Genomic DNA, 18,251 nt, shown 5'->3' with positions numbered 1-18,251 from the left:
TGGCACGTATGCAAGTTATGGGATGCGTGGCATTTCTGATACACACTTATGACGTGTTACAATCGTGACTGGTACGACACGCATGGCAATTATGACGTGCATGACAACTACGGCGCTAGTGAGAATCACTACATGTATTACTTTCATGCGGGCATGACAAATGACGAGGCACGACAGTCGTGACACATGACATTTACAACATGTATGACAGCCATGAGGATCAGACATTCACAGCACGCATGACAATGATGGCATTTTGGCCGTTATGACACGCAGGACATGCATGCCATTTTCCACGTGCATGACAACGAAGCTCAATACATTTTTGACATACATGAAGACTGGTGGCACACATGACAGTTTCACATGCCTGACATTTTTGACACGCATGGGAATTATGGCACGGCTGTCAGTTACGTCACGCATGACAGTCCTGATGCACAGGAGAGCTGAGACACACACTAACTCCACGCCCGTCACAGCATCAGCCTATCAGCTTCAAGTCGTGTCCTCGGGTTCGTAGCGCCGACCTCTGCAAGCCGCTAGACTACGTTTCCCGGGAGGCGTCGGGGCTGCGCCGCACTACTTCCGGGTGACAGGTGGACGGCTTCCTGGGGGAGCTTCCATCCCTGAGGCTGCGGTGAGTGCGCTTGGGTTGACCTGCCGAGCCCAGAATCGCAGTCGTCCCATGTACGCCTCACGCACCGCTGGGAGGACAGGCCCGCCGCCCAGCCTAGCTCTTATGATGGCCTCACAATGCTGACCTTGAACACAGCTTAGACCCAGACTCCAAATTAGGTCCCGTTCTGGCTAGCAATGCCCCCGCCTTGGGATTGAGCCGAGGTGCCCTTTGCCACCCAGTTCCTGCTGCTGAAGCTGTCACCAGTGGTGATGTGAGGACGCGGGCTCAGCTGTCCGTCAGCCTGGCAGGGTCGGAGAGACAGGATTTCACCCTGCTGTGGCCTCAAGGCTCTGCTGCAAGTGCGTGGGCTGTGACGTCACAGCCCACGTCACGGCCCGCCAACGTCACAGTCCGTCACGTCACGGCCCGCCCGCGTCACAGGGAGACTGAGAAGCCAGGCCTGGCTGCGCCCAAAGCCCCCGCGCTGGAGACAGGTGGCAGGTGTGGACCTGGTCCTAGGGGACCTGGGGGTTGCTAAACATGAGGATCCAGGGCCCGGCCCAGCTACAGGGACACTGCGGTGGGGAGACGGCTTGAGCCCAGTAGCCGGTGGCCAGCCTGGGTAAGATAGTCGGACCCTGTGTCAACAACAACAAAAATGTGGCTTCCTTCCTCTCACTGTCACTGGTGGCCACCATGGAAGAGCAAGGAGCCTCCATGGGGACTGGGAGTCCCAGGCCCAACAGAGAGACCCATTCGGGAACAGCAGGAGGTCAGAGGTCAGCAGGTCCAGATTGGGGTAGGGTTCACCACCTTCCTGCTGCCTGGCTTGCTCCTCACCCCCAACTCTGTGCCTCCCTAAAGATGATCAGCCCTAAAATCGACAAGAGCCATGAGTCTGCGCTGGTCATGGTAAACGACTGAGCCCTGAGCCCCCAACTCTGACCCCGGGAGCTCTGCCACTGATGCTCCAGCCTGGAGATGGCGTCCAGCTCCACCCTAGCTCCCCGTTATCCGGGCAGGAGGCTGTGTTGTGGGCACACTCGCTCTTCTGAGCCTCTGCTGCCGCCTGCAGCACGTGAGGCAGTGTGGAGGTAAAGAGCAGGGTGAGCACCCTGACCCACAATGCTCCAAATCCTTTTACTACTGTGTGTTTTCAGACAAGGTTTCTCTTAGTTTAGCTGGCCTCAGCTCACAATCCTCCTTTCTCAGCCTCCTGAGTACTGGGATCAGGCATGCACCACCACACCAGGCTCAAAATCCAAAATGTTTGAGCACTAGCATGGCACAGGTAGATTACACACCCGACTTCATGGAACAGGTCACAGTCAAAACAGTCACCACTGCATGTGTGCCGCACACCTGTAATCTCAGCACTCAGGAGGCAAAAGGATTGCAGGATTGAAGCCAGCCTGGGCTGTGTAGCAGGCTCTGTCTCAAACAAAAACAAAAGCAAATGACCCAGGCATAGGACACGGGCAGGGTGCTGCCTTCCGCACCAGCATGACAAAACAAAATACATGTGCATGAAGAATACCAAATGAAGTGAGCATCATATAAACTGATGCATACGAGGTGATTATGAAGATGCAAAGAACCCAAAAATCCAAAAGAAAAAATCCTGAACCCTTCTGGTTGCAAGCATTTCTGATGCGGGTTCCCAAGCTGCAGAGGACACCTCTGTGTTACAGACACTAAAGCAGGTGCTTTGGACTTCAGTGTCCAGAAGGCATCCACGTGGGGACTTCTGCTTCATGCAGAAGCAAGCATAGACTTGGTGCTCAATAAATGGCAATGTAAGGCTGAAAAGTCACAATTTCCACCACAGCCCTCTCTACCTGCACACAGCATATTTTGTGCTAACTTGAGCATTAAGGTTCACTTATGACCCAAAACTGACATAGGAAATGATTTCTGAATTAGAACGAGAACATGGTGAGCGTGGGAAGAGAACAGATGCACCCACAGCTCTGTCCTTCTGAGGAGTGGCCCGCCATGAGGGACAGGGTCTCCAGAGGTCCAGTGTCAGCACCCTATTTTCTCATCTGTGCCAAAAGGAACCTGAGGCTCAGAGAGGACAAGCTAGTTGCTCAGGGTCACACAGCCTGTCTTCAGGGTGCCAGGCTCTTCCAGGGTCAGGGAAGCCACCTGCGCTCTGACCCTGGCCTCCTTAACGTCTCCAACACATGGGAGGCCCCTCGAGGCACATCACTGTGGTTGGACTCTCGCCTAACCTGCCGAGGCCCTGGGCTCCATCCCAGCCCTGTAGAGCGAAGCAGGGACAGACGGTCAAGGTGTCTCTGTCAGACCCATTCAGTTCTGGGGTGAGTGGGCATGGCGTGTGCCAGTAAAACTTCATTTAGGGACACTGAAATTAGAATTTTGTGTCATTTCCACGTCATGAAGTAGATTCTTCTTTATTTTTCCTGCTGTGATGCTGGCATGGAACCAGGGTCTCACACATGCGAGGCCAGTGCTTTGCCCCTGAGCTGCACCCGGCCTGTGTGCTTTCCTTTCCTTTGACCCTCTCTTTTCACATTTCTAAGCCTTTTACCTTTCCTTCTCGACTTCTCCATCTGGGCGGGTGCCATTTCCTTTTGGGGCAGAAGGCGTGGCCTTATTTCTTGGTGGTGATCAGCTTTGCTTTTTGCATATGAAGGACTCTGTCTGCATGGCACCCTCTCCTGTGGGATCCAGCTGCAATGGAGGGGAGGTTCCCTGTTTAAGGGATCCAGGCCGGGTGAATCATGCCCACAACTCAGCAGGTCCAGCTCAGGCCAGCAATGAACAAAGCCAGGGCATTGAGGCTGCAGTGAACTTGGATTGGCCAGGTGGGGCAGAGGTGCTGGGCGGGCAGACCCCCAGAGTGTGCTCTGGTCATTCCCTCACCTGAAGACAGAGCTGCCCATCCCAGAGTGTGCAGACCATTTCTGCCTCCACGTGTGGTCCATACCATCCGTGCAGCCCTCGGGATGGCAATCAGACAACCCAGAGGATGGGGTGCCTGGAGGCACCTGCCTCAGTAGGTCCAGGAGTCTGGGGCAGAAGCTGGGGTCGGGCCAGAGGTGAGTCAAGCCCCACAGGTGCAGAAAATGCCCAGGTGCCATGAGGAGATGAGGAAGGTAGGGAGTGAGAAGTCTCAGAAGCTCAAAAGCGGCTGTGGGGCTTGCACCACCTCTGGGCCTGGGAGCTCCACCTCCTTGGTCACCCCTGGAGTCCTGGTCCAGCTGGGTCACCCACACACTCATTCACCGTGTCCTGCAGGTCGGGCCCTGGCCACCTCATCCCTGACACCCTGCTATTCTCTCTTCCTGCCTTTGCCAATGCTGTGCCCTCTGCCCAGAGCACCGTACCCTCCTTGCTGTTCCAGGCTCTGCTACCCCTTCATACCCCAGCCCTGGGCAAACTGTGGGCCTCAAGATGCCACTTGTTTAAGACTCAGTTTATCTGTGAGCAGGGATAGTTGAGACCACCTCCTATTCAGACCTCAATGCCCAAATCAAAAGTCCCTCCTCTGGGAAAACATCTCTGCTTCTCAGGAAAAACCAGCATGGGGGTCAGAGATGTGTACGCATCCAACAGTCCCACACTGTGGGGTCCTAGAGGGCCAACGCAGAGAATACTTGGGGTAGCTGACTAGGATGTCAGGGAGATTTGGCTGAGAGCATGAATATTTTCTGGGCAAACTCCTCTTCACCCTTCAGGAGCCACCCAGATATCCCTTCCTCTGAGAAGTCTTCCAGGCATGGGGGCCTGTTAGGGTTACTAACCCACCTGAATAGCCCCTCGCTGTCCCCACCCCCATCAGGATATGTTTGCCTCATGCGTAGCTGTATACTAGGATTGCCAGCTACCTGTGTGAGCTGGTGCTGCTGGGCTGGCCCTGGGGTTGCAGGACTGCGTGTGAACCACCCACAGCCTGCTGGAGGAGGACATCAAACTGCCAGCCTCCTGGTACAAGGGACCCTCGTCTACAGTGCTAGTTGTCGAGCTGAACTGTGGGACCCCCAGGGGTTCCAGGAGCTCTGGGCACTCACCTCCCACCCAGTGTTTCCCAGGCCTACTTGTTCCTCCCTGTGACTTTTGTCATCAAAATAAAATGTGAGAATCCCTAATCCAGATGCTCAATAAATCATTTTGTGTGGATTGGAATCATTCTGTTGCAAGTGTCAAAAAACCCAATTACTGAGCAAAGGAGAGGGTGAAGGGCCCCTCTTCTGTGGAGAAGCAGCCAAAGTGCAGCTTCAGGCTTGGCTGTATCCAGGAGTGCAGGCAACACTGCCACTGGGGAGAGCAGCTCCCACGGAAAGGGGGGAGATGGCTGTGACCACGCCCTAAGCCCCAACCAGCTACAGTGATGGTGTCAGCACAAATGGGAATGGACCTGTCTGAGCCCCGTGGTCAGCCACCGTCCAGGGTTCCGGGAGGCTCTGGCCAGGCCAGCATTGGCCTTGTCGCTGGAAGATGGGCAGCTCTGTGAGAAAATGCTGGGGTCCTGGGCGCCGACGGCTCACATCTGTAATCCCAGCTACTCAGGAGGCAGAGATGGAGGCCAGCAGAAGCAACTAGTTCGCAAGACACTATCTTGAAAACCCATCACAGAAAGGGCTGGTGAAGGCCCTGAGTTCAAACCCCAGCACCGCAAAAAAAGGAAAGAAAAAAACGCTGCGTGCGGCACACACAAAGGCCACCACTGAACAGCTTCCGGAATAGCAGTAATGACGGTCAGCAGCTGCGTTTTCTCGTTTCCTGAGAGGCGAGGCTTTGTCTGCCATTTGTTTTGCTCGTGAGCATAAATGAGGCGTCTGACGTGTGTCGGCCTTCGTGCGGAAACGCTCGTTCCAGCCTTGCTGTTAGACTTACTCTCCTACTGTGCAGATGTGGAAACTGAGGCCCGCAAAAAACCACCCCTCCAAAGAACGGGACTCCCAGCTGTGTTGGGGTGAAACCCGCGACGCAGGCCTGTGGGTTCGGGGGCTGGAAACTGAAGCCTCCCCGGTCCCCGCAGAGCGTGCGCGGCGCCCCCGGCCCTGTCCCCATCGCCTCTGCGGCAGGGCGTCCACATTTCTCCGGTTTCGATGACATCATCCAGGCACTTGTCGGCGTCCCCAGGGCCACCGAGCGGGAGCGGCGGGTACAGACGGCCGCTCGGGCTCCGGGTGTGGCCTGCGGGGCGGGGCGGGGCGACGCGTGCGCAGCAGGCGCGGCGGGAAGTTGGAAGCCCGCGGGACATGGGCGCGGCGGGCCTGGCCCGGCGGCTGCGGGGGGCGCTGCGGGAGGAGGAGCCGCGGTGAGGGCGGGGCCCGAGGCGGGGGTGGGGGTGCGGGGGCGGGAGTCGGGTCCCCTCTGACCCGCTGTCCGCAGGGCGGTGGAGGAGCTGCTGCAGCGCGGCGCGGACCCCAACTTGGTGCTGGCAGACGGCGCGGCGGCCGTGCACTTGGCGGCGGGAGCCCGCGACCCGCGCGGCCTGCGTTGCCTTGGGGTCCTACTGCGCGGAGGCGGGGACCCCAACGTGCGGTGAGGTGGCGCCTAGGCCCGGGGCGTGGTCTCCCGGGGCGGGGACCAGGATCGAGCGAGACGCCTGCAACCGTGGCGCGGGGCGGGGGCGACGTTACGCTGGACCCAGGGGGGACGAGGGTTGGAGATGGGTTGAAAGCTTGAGGGTCCAGGGCGCACGGTCGGACCCTCGGACCCTCCGAGGGGGAGGCCTCACCTCGAGGCCGAGAGCCGGGGCTGGGTCCCCGCAGCAGAGACGACGGTCCCTGCCGGGAGGCGGACCCTGCAGAGACCCTCGTGTGCCCGCCCCAGATCGGCCGAGGCGCTGACGCCTCTGCACGTGGCGGCCGCCTGGGGCTGTCGCCGCAGCCTGGAGCTCCTGCTGAGCCACGGAGCGGACCCCGCGCTGCGCGACCAGGTAAAGGGACCCTGCGGCGACGACCGGGCGGCGCAGGCGGAGGAGGGGAGGGGCGGGCGAGGGCGCCCCCTGCTGACCGCGCGCCCGCAGGACGGACTCCGGGCCCTGGACCTGGCGCTGCGGCAGGGACACCGCGACTGCGTGCGCGTCCTGCGGGACTTCCACGCGCGCACCGGGATCCCCGAGAATGAGCCTCGCGGTGAGTAGGGTTTGTGCGGCGTGGGGACCCCGAGCTCCGGCCAGCTGGGAGTGTCTCTCTGGCCTCCCTTTTCTCCCGCCCCTGGGCCACAGCTGTTCCTGATGGTCCTTGGCACCGTCACCCGCGGGCTGTCTCATGTCCACTGTCTCTGGCTGCTTTCTCCCTTCTCTCGACAACACCAATCTCACTGTGGGATCCAATGCATTCTCACTCTCGCCACCTTTCCTCTCCGACCCTATTCTGCCCTCCATGTCCAGGCACCTCTGAACGACCTTGCGTGACTGCGGACTCCAGTGCACTCCAGACCCAACTGGGCAGGGACACGGACCTAGAGGTTGACCCCGGAGCCCCCAGCCTCCCTGTACCCCTTGAGGTTGGCGACCAGGACGGAAGTTCAGAGGTCCCCAATGGGTGCGGGGACTGCAGTTCCGATGCTTCCTTTGTCACCTCAGTTGAGGTTTCTGGAGCCGACACAGACCTGGACAGAACTTCAGCCTGGGGCAGGCCCTTGCCCCAGACAAGACACGAATCACTTGGTGACTGTCTTCCTGAGAACATACCAAGTGCTGTGGGTGCCCTGGCGCTGTGCCATGGAGCCAGGATGGCGGACAGGGATACAGAACTGAATATCCGTCTACAGGCTCTGACCCTGACCTCCCCAGACGCTGCTGGCCTCCTGCCTTCCCCCTCATTTCCATCCCATAGCCCCCAGCAGGGACCACCACCCGGAGCCCCTGAATTCTACAACCTGCCAGAAGATCAGACGTCTTTCCATAGTGATGTGGACGCCCTCTGGCTGACGGAGGACGAGGCAAGCATCACAGGGAATGGGGACTCTGTTCTCTCTTGCCAATATCTGCCAAACCCCGCCATGTCGGACCTGGAGCTGCTGCGGGGACTCCGAGCACTGGGCCAGAGTCCTGGCCCCATCACACCCTTCACTCGGCCGTATTACCTCCGCCGGCTGGAAGAAGCCCAGACTGCCCCTGGTTAGTCCCTCTCGGGCATCCGGCCTCTTGGGAGATGCCACCTGTCGGTCCACCTTGACTCAGTGTCCCCTCCCAGGCCCAGACTTTTCAGGACACAGCCCAGAACTGGCCAAGGCCCTGCTGACCGGCCGAATCCCAGACGCCCAGGCCGATGAAGACGCTCTGGCCCAGCAGTTTGAGAGGCCGAATCCCGGGAAGAGGTGGCGGGAAGGGACCGTGAAATCAAGCTTCACGTATCTGCTGCTGGACCCCAGGTAAGGGGGTGGCACAGACTCAGACATGAGAAGATTTGGGGATTGGGGCCGGGGTATAGCTCAGTGGCAAAGCAATTACCTAGCACAGGAGGCCGTGAGTTCCATCCCCAGCATGGCAGAAGAAGAAAAGAGAAAAATGGGGACTAGTTCTACTTAGGTAAGTAGACTGGCCCTTTCTTGTCATCACCTTCTTGATAAAAGGCATTGGGCCCAATTCAAGCTGCATAGTACTTTTAGGGAACAGCTACCCTTGTCTGGTCCTGTAAGGGGTGGGTCACCACATGTGGGTTCAGAAGGCCCTGAGGGCTGTCTCTGAGACCTTGGTCCCTTTTCCATCTCTGAATTACCCTGTCACCCAGGGAGACTCAGGACCTGCCAGCCCGATCCTTCTCCCTGACCCCAGCCAAGCGCCTTCAGACTTTTGTTCAGGCCATCTTCTACGTGGGCAAGGGGACACGTGCCCGGCCAAATGTCCACCTCTGTGAGGCCCTTGGCTACCGTGGGCGGCCAGGAAAACAGGTATGTGGACAGGGATCAGATTCCGGGAGTGGCAGACAGGCTGTGGGTGGGTATAGGTAGGAGGGGCTTGAAGACCAAACCCTGAACCTGCCCTGCCCCCCAGGCCTGCCCCAAGGTACGCCAGATCTTGGACATCTGGGACAGTGGCCGTGGTGTTGTCTCCCTGCATTGCTTCCGGCATGTGGTGGCCGTGGAGGCTTACACGAGGGAGGCGTGTCTCATGGATGCCCTAGGTGAGTACCTAGCTTGTGTGGTTGGGGTCACATGAAGCACATTTGATCTGCCAGCTCCCCCACCCATTCCCTTTCAGGGCTGTTCATTCACTCAATGAGCAATTATTGAGTACCACCTGTGTTTTTGCAGGTGCACATATTTTGCTCCGTTTGTTTACCCTCGAGGGCAATCTGCAATAGGTTTGCTGTCACTTTGTTGGCGGAGGGTACCCTAAGGCTGCCCCTGTGACCACACTTCCTGTCTCTGCAGGGATCCAGACACTAACCAACCAGAAACAAGGGCACTACTATGGAGTGGTGGCCAGCTGGTCACCTGCTCGGCGCCAGCGCTTGGGAGTACACCTACTGCATCGCGCCCTCCTCGTCTTCCTGGCCGAGGGTGAACGAGAGTTGCGGCCTCAGGACATCCAGGCCCATGGCTGAGTGCTGGGAACTTGGCTCCCAGTGTGGGTAGAGATCACTGTGTTTGAATCCCCAGCTGCCCAGTGCTGAGAACATCCCATCTCTGGCTTCAGAAGACGGGGTATGTGTTCACGTGTGTACACGTGTGTGCCTTCGTGCACACATGCAGCACCAGGACAGATGACCCCCTCGGACTGAGGGACAGCTTTGTGACATGTGCAGAACTGGAAGGCACTTAGGAACACTCAGGGCTCCTGTCTGTGTGGACAGAGTCCACTTTTACCTCCCAGGCACAGGGGACCCACATGGCAGGATGGACAAGGGGCTTCCTCAGTTGCCTGGGTCTGTTGCCAATTTTGCTGCCTCAGCTGCACGACCTTGCTTCTGCCATTTACCCAACTGAGACTCCATTTCTTCTGCTGTGCAAGGTGACGCCCTACTTAGGTGGTCATTGTGGTAGAGATCAGATGACCTCGTGCAGGTAAAGTGTGAATCAGCCCGGCACAGAGCCCAGAAACTGGGGGAGGGGAGGCGGGCAGGCTCTCAAGGGGCCAACGAGGTGGTGAGATGTGGCAAGCAGTGGTCCTCAGCTGCGGGAGTGAGAAACCAGCGCTCCTTGGGAGCCTATGCAACATCGCCTCAGACCCACTGCTTCCAGTATCCGCTGGGACTGATAACCCCAAGTTCCCAGCAATGCTTGCAACTCCAGGCCATTTGCATATGCAGAGAGCTTCAGTAAATGTCAAGCTGCCATTCTGGAGTCCTTGCCGCTGTGAGGCTGGCTGTCTTTTGGGGAGCGTATGTGTGGGTCCTTTAAGTTTCCAGAAGTTGTTTCTTCAGGATCTGGTGGGCTCAGTGACAGGAGATGTGCTGCCCCTTTGGCTTCCTGACCTGCCCTTCATCGTGGTTCAACGATGCAGATGCCACAGAGGGCAGAGGTTGGAAATTGCTGGTCTTATCTTTAGGGACATAGTGTCTGGAGTGGGCTCAGCCTGAGCTTACACCCGAGCACTGGAAATCTTTCTGAGCTTCGTGTCCTGCTGGGTACAGGAGCAGTTTCCCAGAATGGCCAGTCTGATAAAGCCAAAAAACTAAAATAGCATGCAGTAACCTGGAAAACAGCCAAAGACCCCAACAGATGGGCTTTGTCCAACAGGGTTTCTCAGTCTAGGCTATAATGACATTTGGGGCTGACTGCTCTTTGCCGTCGGGACAGTCCTGCGCATTCTAGGGTGTTGATCAGTAGCCCTGGCCTCCCGCAGTGTGTCAGTCAAAAAGTTTCCACAGTGTTGCAGAGGACAGGGTTGAGCCTAGGTGCGACCAGTGGGAACAGGACAGAAGTTTCAGAACGGAGGCAACAATGCCTTCTGCCTCAGATCCCACCATGCACAGATAGACCTGGACAAGCCTGAGAATAAGGATCAAAGGCACTGGAGCAAGACCCAGGGCAGGGAAATTGCTCCGCCAGACATAAAAGGAAAGAGTTTGTGGTTTCAGTAAGTCGTGACAAGGGACCATATGCACGTCAAAGGGTAAGATGCCATAGAGGTACTGACTGGGTGGGTGTGGTGGGGTAAGACCGATTCGGCAGCAGGTGTGTGGCCCGGCGTACAGTAGCTGCTCAGTCGTTGCAGCGCCACTCTCACCTTGCATCTCACCCTTTGACAAGCTGCCTGGCGCTCTAGGGGTCCTACCCAGGATGCCTGCTTTCTGAGGTGTGAGGGAATCAGGAGGAAGCCTGGCTACCCAGCTGCTCCCATGGCCAGCACAGCATGAGCCCAGACTGCAGATGGCAACACTGAGGGGATGGGGAGCGTGGAAACCCTGCCCTGGGGTCACCCAACACAGATCCTAAGACTCCGATTGTCACTTCTCTTTATTGATTTACAAGTTGAGATGGGCAAGTTTGGTGGTGGTGGCCCCTTCCCCAGTCCCTCCCCCCTTGGGTAGCAGTAGCTCCCAGCGCCGAGGAATGGGGTGGGGAGGGAGTCTTGGGCAATAGGAAGGGACAGCGAGGGTCCCTGCGGGGCTCTGGGTCCTAGGATCAAGCACAGCTGACACGGAAGACAGAGCGGGGTGGGAGGCCTGCCTAGGCCGTGGCGTTGGGAGGGGGAAGGGGGCGTCTGTACAAGGTCATCCTCCGCGGGGTCCTGGCTACGGCCAGAAACACCGATGGGCTCCGCAGGACCTAAGCAGAGCGGAGAGTCCACCTGGCTCTCTCGAGGCCACTCCCTACCCGGCCTGGGGGCGTCTCCCTGACCAGACCCCGCCCACTGAGGCGAAGGCCCGCCCAGGTGGTCTGCGCTGCAGCGGCGGCGCTGGCTCCCGCTCCGGCCGGCCTAACTGCGGCTCTGCTCACCAAGTGATGCCCGCTGGCCAGCGGCTACTTCTCCTCCACCGGCGCGGGCTGGGGCTCGGGAAGAGCCTTGGGCGAGGGCTCCGGCTCCCACAGCAGGAACTCGTGCAGCAGCGTATTGACCGTCTCGGGGCACTCGAGCATCACCATGTGGCTGCCTTCATCGATCAGCTTCAGGAAGGCCAGAAGCAGGATCTGCAGCAAGGGGGATCTCAGGACCACCATGCATGGCCCACAACATCCGAAAGTCCCTCCTGCGGTCTACCCTGTAGTTCCACCCAGCAGGGAGCCAAAGAGTGGCCTGATGGGGCCCAGTCAGGAATTCATTCACTCGGCATTTATTAAGTGCGTATGGCGTTGTTCAGCCTCGGCACAAATGACCTTAGAGCGGGATGCCCAATGCAGTACCCTTGGTCTGGACTCATAGATGACAGTAGCAGTAATAACCCATAACGTGACTTTAAATGTCTCCAGACATTGCCAAATGTCCCTGTGGGCAAAGAGACCGCCCATGAAAATCTGAGACTGACAAGGCAGGGCTTCTTAACCTTGCCCTGCTGACATTTGGGGCTGGGTCATTCTTTGCGATGGGGTGTCCTGTGCGTGGTAGGCTGTGGGGAGCACCTCTAGCTTCCGGCCGCTCCCATCCGGAAATGTCTCCCAGAGGGCCGAACCATCCTTGGTTAAGAATTGCCAGCCCACGACTGGGTGTGTGGTTCAACGGGTAGAGCGCCTGCTTTGCAAGCGTGAAGCCCTGAGTTCAAACCCCAATCCCACCAAAAAAGAAAAAAAGAATTGCTAGTCCAGAGCTATCCCAAGTGCTAAGAACCCGAGATCATTTCTCCGGAGCCACCAATTAAAGGTCCCCCAGCCCCTCTTCTAGAATTGTGCCATGGGTCATTGGTCTCTTCTACAATTCTCAACGTGGGAGTCTTGCATGAGGTGGGGAGGGGGCGTAATTGTTCCAGGGGCGCCCTGCTTTCTAGTTTCTACCTTTGACTCTGAATCTGATGCTCCCACTTCTCTGGGGTCAGGGGTCAGAACGAGGCCACACCCAACAAAAAGCCACATCAGTCTAGAGGCAAACCCTGGCCATAAACCACGCCCTCCCGCACAGGCTACGCCCAGTGGGCTGCACCCTGGAGCTTTGGAGGAGACCCTGGTACCCGCTTCTACCTCCGCCATGCGCTGGTCTTCCTCCACTGGCACAAACTTGTCGTGCATGCCGTGGACAAGCAGGACGGGCACCGTGAGCTCGGCGTGGTAAACTTCGTCGCCCTCCGGCCAGTACTGGCCGCTCATCATGGCCCGCAGCACGAAGGACGAGACGTTGAACGCATTGCCCTCCTTCAGCAGCTGCTTCTCTTTGGCCCCTTGGCGGGCAAAGCCGGCCCTGCAGGGGGGACGCACACCTGGACCTCTTGTGCCAGCCCCAGCCCAGAGGAACAGCCCCACCCCCCAACTTCAGGAGGCGCCAGGGCCAGGACCCCAGGCTAGGGCGCGCACTCACTTGAGGAAGCTCCAGGCCAGGCAGGGCGACAGGCAGTGCAGGACGCACGTGGGCATGCTGAAGATGGAGCAGATGCTGGGCTCCAGCGCCGTGGGGCCCCCGCCGTTGATCATCACCACCTTGTGCACCAACTCGGGGTACTCGTGAGCCAGGAACGTGCAGAAGGAGACGCTGCGGGCGTGCGGGCGGGGAAGAACAGGGAGGTCAGAAGGTAGCCCTCCCCTGCGGGACACAGGCCCTGGAAGTCCAGGACTCCTCCCCCTGCGCCCATGGGCGCCTGGTGGGGCCTTTCAAGACCCAAAATTGTAAGATTGCATGTGGAGGGTGGAATGTTTGGTTTGGTTTGATTTTGGAACAGGCTCCTGCTGTGTGGCTGAGGCTGGCCTCCAACTTGTGATCCTACTGTCTCAGCCTCCCAGTGCCAGGATTACAGGCATACACTACCCAACCCAGCTCCCAGTCCAAGTTTTTTTTTTTGGAGGTACCGGGGTTTGAACTCAGGGCCTCACACACTTCCTAGGCTGGTACTCTACCACTTGAGCCATGCCACCAACTCTTTTTTGTTTGGGTGTTTTTTTGAGACAAGGTCTCAGGAACTATTTCTGCGAGCTGGCTTCCAACTATAATCCTCCTGAGTAGCTAGGATTACAGGCAGGAGCCACTGGCACCTGGCTAGCCCAACTTCTTAAAGTCACCCTGCCTCCCCCATGCGTTGAGAACAATCTTGTTACACAAGCATTCTGGGCCTGGGGATGTGGCTCAGTAGCGATTGCCTGGCATGCCCCAAGCACCACAAGGAAATTAGTAAGTAAACAGAATAGACAAACTCTTACAGCTGCACAGAGGAAGTCACTGTTGCCAGTGTATCCCTTCCCTCTGAGGACATCGCCCACTCTCCTGTAGGCAAAGCCACATCTGCTGCCTAATACAGGGCCCCCAGAGTCCAGCTGCCATTCCCTCTAAACCAGGGTCACCAAGCTGTGACCACTGAGTCACTGTGAGTCCCTGGGCAGGTTGCCTAACCTCTCTGAATGCTGGTCTCCACATGCATGAAGTGTAACTGTGCTGACCTTATAGCATTGTTACAGGGTTGCAGCACTACCACGCAGGGTGCTCATTTTGTTAGAGGAATCATTTTATCAAAAATAAGCTCCAACTTTTGGAGATGTCATCCTATAACAAATAAGAGCTGCCTGGGCAAACAAAACAAAACTTTTTAAAAAGAGCTATGGGATTTGGGGGAGTTGTTTTGCTTTGTTTTTAGCAACACCAGAGTTTGAACTCAGGGCCTCACACTTGCTAGGAGGGGGCTCTACCACTTGGGCCATGTCCCCAGCCCTCCTTTCTTTTTGTCCAAGTTCTGGGCTTGCTGGACAAGTGGCTTGCCACTGAGATACACCACCTGCCACAACACCCAGCTTCTCAACCTTGACAGATTTCCTTTGGATGCTTTTAGAACTTATTTCTTTTTCTTGTCTAATTACATGACCTGAAGTCACTAAAACAGTGATTCCTAAATTGGCTGCCTGAATAATCTGACATTTCCTCAACTGGGAATGACCCTGGCAGCAGTGAGGACCCAGGGGCCCAAAACTCCTCATGACGGGGCACTTGGTAAACGCCAGCTGCACATCTCCCAGGTCAGGGAGGGCGAGCTATGGCAGGCTGTGCCTGTGCAAAAGAACTTGCAGGGTTCCAGACAGCCCTTCCCAACCACACAGGCTCTCCAGAGCAGCCAAGGCTAAGGTGGCTGTTCTGCCTGGGGTACATCTGCTGCCAGATGAAATGTCATCATCAGCAATACACGGTGCTAGTGGCGTCTAGTTGGCGGAGGCCAGGGTGCTGGCCGCTCACAGAACAGAAGCCCAAATGTCAAGAGGACTGGGCTGGAAGAATCAGGGTTTTAAAAACTATGAGTCAAATAGGGAGAATAAAACAGTGTTCTACACAGTGCAGTGACTACAACTCACAATAATATAGATTATTAACAAGAATAAAATTACTAATATATATTTATATACACTTGTTTTTTACCCTGAGACTGGGTTTGAACTCAGGACTTCACACTCACAAAGCAGGCGCTCTGCCACTTGAGCCACTCCTCCAGTCAATTTTGCTCTGGTTATTTTGGAGATGGGGTCTCCAGAACTGTTTGCCCAAGCAGGCCTCAGACCTCAATTCTCCTGATCTCAGCCTCCCAAGTAGCTGGGATTATAGGCGTGAGCCACTGGCACACATATGTTTTTAAGAGGCAGGGTCTCACTATGATGCTGGGACAGGTCTGAGCTCAATAGAGCCTCCTGGCCCAGCCTCTGGAGTGATGCCACCAGGCCCAGCCTGTTTTGTGAATACCCAGGAGAGGAGATGGGAGGTTCCAAACAGGAAGTGATAATAAGGGCACAGAATGTTAATGACCCTGACTTCATCACTACCCACCACATATTTGTATCAATCATACTGCACCTAGAAAATATTGCTACATATTGATCAAATAAATATTAAAGGGCTGGTGGAGAGGCTCAAGTGGCTCAGGTGGCTCTAGTGCCTGCCTAGAAGTGCAAAGCCTTGAGTTCAAACCCCAGTACCAAAAAGAAAGTGGTAATGAGATCCCACCTGTAATCCCAGCACTCAGGAGGCTGAGGCAGGAAAGTCATGAGTACCAGGCCAGCCTGTCTCAAAAAAAAAAAGAAAGAATAAAACACTGAGGGATTAGCAATGACAGTGGGAACACTTCTCTGTTTGCAGGTGTTAATAGGAAGATGTTTCTTCGTTGCTAGGGATGTAAGCAAGAGCCACATGGCCTAGGCAAGCACTCTCCCACTGAGCCACCCATCAGCCTAAGGACTTTTTCTTTTTTTTTTTTTTTTTGCAGTACTGGGGTTTGAATTCAGGGCCTACACCTTGAGTCACTCTACTTTTTTGTTATGGGTTTTTTCGAGATAGGGTCTCACGAACATTTTGCCAGGGCTGGCTTCAAACCATGATCATCCTGATCTCTGCCTCCTGAGTAGCTGGGATTGTAGGCGTGAGCCACCGGCACCAGCTCCAAAGACATTTTCAAGGAGGTGTAGTGGGCGTTTTGTGGCGGGATGTCTGGCCCAGGCCAGGGCTTACCCATAGGAGTGCCCAATGAGCACGTTCCGCTTCTTGGCATAGCGCTTGAAGATTGCCCGCATGTCCTCGGCCAGCGCGTAGAAGGTGTAGGCTGCGGCTACCTGGGGCGCAGAGCTGGCCCCGTGGCCCGCCAGGTCAGGTGCCACCACCTCATAGCCTAGGCGCACAAAGAAGTCTAGCTGCTCCTTCCAGATGGCCAGAGAGCCGCCGACACCATGGATGAAAAACAGCACCACGTCGGCCTGCGCGCCCTTGCAGCTAGTGATGCGCTTCTCGCAGTCAATGTGGATGGTCCTCTTGGGGCGCCGCACTCGCCGCCGCCGCCCGCCACTGCCACTGCCACTGCCCGCACTGCCCGGGTTCGGGCGGCCATCGCTGCCCGCCGGATCGGCCAGCTCCACCTCCAGCGCGGCCGGCGGCTCCCCGGAGCCATTCTGCCCATGCAGGAGGTCAGCTCTCGGCGCCCGGCCCAGGTTCTCTACGAGCAACCTCCCGTTGCGGTACACAGTGATCCGGCGCTGGCAGCGGACCAAGCCGGATCTGTCCCCCTGGGCGGCCTCCGGAGGCGACTGTGGACGTGGGGCGGGGGCAGGGGTGGGTCCTGCGTGTTTCACCCGCAGCACGCGGCCAGGCTTGACCTCCACGAAGGTGTAGCCATCACTGGACTCCACGCTCTCCAGAGGCCCCACGGCGTTGGCTGGCGCGCCCAGCAGGCAACAGAAGAAACCGTCCGTCACCCCGGTCAGCATGGTGTGTCCTGTGAGCGGGGGCAGAGGCCAGCTCAGGAATAATGGAAAGGCAGGCCCTCCATCCCGCGTCACCAGCTCCCTGCACCTGAGTCGGGTAAGCCAGACTGGAGTCCCTTCCAAGCTCCAGTGGCCAGCCAGCCAGGGCACTACGGATGTTTTCTCCAGGCAGGGCCTAGGTAGGGTTCATGCCATGGGGTGTCCACAGGGAAGGTGGTGGAGTCAGGAATAGGGGTCTTCCTGGAGGAAGGAACAGTGTGTCAAATGTGGCCCAGGCCTGAGGACAGCTGAGTTTATATAGTTAGAGCGGCCAGCCTGTGCGTTCATGAGCTCACATATCCCCAGGCCTAAGGCACTTTAAAGGGTGCAAGTCCCCAACCTCAGGCTGAAAGATGAGGCTCTGAGAAAGGGGGTGAGAGACTGGGCCTCAGAAGGCCTCACCCAGCTCCCCAAGAGTGGCGTGAGCTTAGCCCATTTCATAGAGAGGCAAGCTTTGGCCCTGTGCACCCCAGCTCAGCATCCTGGGTGCTGGGGTCTGTCACACAAGCCCCCAGTGGTAGGGAGGAGGATGAAGCCAGGCCCTAGTTGGGGGCCTCCGGGCCTCCTCTCCGTTTCCTGGGCCGCCCCCCTGTATCCATGGCAACCACGGGCGGTTACATAACTCAAGGGGATACCCGCGCTGCGCACCCCCATTGTCTCAGGCCTGGACACTGGACCAGCCTCGCTCTCCCTCCCCAGCCCGGGCGTCCTGGGGTAATGCACGCTAAAGACCCCGCCCGGAAGGTCCAGAAACCTGTCGGAGAAGCAGGCGGGAGCCCCCGCCTCGAGTGCGGCCCTAACCCAGATCAGGGAGGGCGGATCAAATGCGCCAACCTCTCTTCCCACAGCCCGAGCCCCGTCTCCCGCGCCAGGGATCCCTGCGGCGAGGCCGAGGCCACTGGGGCTCCGTGGCTACCTAGGAGCCCGAACGCGGGCTCTGCGGGCACCCCCCTCCCAGGTGGAGGCCCGGGTGCCTCGATGCCCCGCTCCCGCACACCCACCTCATCCAGGGCCCCGGGACCCGGGGCAGGGCGCGGGGGTCCCGGGCGGAGAAGCCAGCGTCTGCCTGCGGGCGCCGCTTACATGGTGGCGCGGGGTCGGGCCGGGCTCGTCTACGCCGGCGAGCGCGGGCCCCGGGCGTCAGCGCAGGGGCATCCCGCGGCCACCGGACTAGCCGGCCCTTTAAGCCCCTCCCAGGGAGGGCGTGGCCGAGAGCCGACAGGCGGGCACCTTGGCCTATCGCCGCTGCGAACTGACCTGGCCTACATAGATGTCCAATCAGAGACTGCACTTCAGGAATAGGGGCGGGCTCTGAGGGCATCAGCCCCGCCCCTCTCACCGGTTTACGGAGAAG

At 57.8% G+C, this 18,251-nt stretch overlaps 2 protein-coding genes across 5 annotated transcripts; one reads left to right on the top strand and one right to left on the bottom strand.

The window, feature by feature from the left end:
* The first annotated feature begins 48 nt into the window (after positions 1-48).
* Positions 49-10,685, top strand: LOC141420291 (ankyrin repeat and LEM domain-containing protein 1-like). Its single transcript, XM_074064570.1, has 15 exons — positions 49-118; positions 445-592; positions 815-1,116; positions 1,645-1,700; positions 3,518-3,687; positions 3,887-4,030; positions 5,631-5,912; positions 5,987-6,139; positions 6,431-6,536; positions 6,627-6,735; positions 6,993-7,724; positions 7,801-7,978; positions 8,338-8,497; positions 8,601-8,730; positions 8,981-10,685. The coding sequence occupies exons 1-15, from the start codon at positions 49-51 to the stop codon at positions 9,151-9,153; spliced, it is 2,913 nt and encodes a 970-aa protein (XP_073920671.1). The 3' UTR covers positions 9,154-10,685.
* Positions 10,686-10,990: 305 nt separating this feature from the next.
* LOC109695620 (protein ABHD8) lies at positions 10,991-18,095 on the bottom strand. 4 transcript variants are annotated; one of them, XM_074064510.1, is made up of 5 exons: positions 17,899-18,095; positions 16,113-17,098; positions 12,999-13,169; positions 12,665-12,881; positions 10,991-11,683 (listed from the first exon to the last, which is right to left on the bottom strand). In XM_074064510.1, the coding sequence occupies exons 2-5, from the start codon at positions 16,859-16,861 to the stop codon at positions 11,516-11,518; spliced, it is 1,305 nt and encodes a 434-aa protein (XP_073920611.1). In that variant the 5' UTR covers positions 16,862-17,098; positions 17,899-18,095; the 3' UTR covers positions 10,991-11,515. The 4 variants fall into 4 exon arrangements, with proteins under 4 accessions (XP_073920611.1, XP_020033838.1, XP_073920612.1 ...); XM_020178249.2 differs by having other exon boundaries at positions 16,113-16,869; XM_074064511.1 differs by having other exon boundaries at positions 17,981-18,078.
* Between the last annotated feature and the right edge of the window lie 156 nt (positions 18,096-18,251).

Source organism: Castor canadensis, unplaced genomic scaffold (genome assembly GCF_047511655.1).
Source record: "Castor canadensis unplaced genomic scaffold, mCasCan1.hap1v2 HAP1_SCAFFOLD_88, whole genome shotgun sequence".
Lineage (NCBI taxonomy): Eukaryota > Metazoa > Chordata > Mammalia > Rodentia > Castoridae > Castor > Castor canadensis.
Note: the sequence above shows the minus strand (reverse complement) of the source record. Positions and strands in the feature narration are given on the sequence as shown.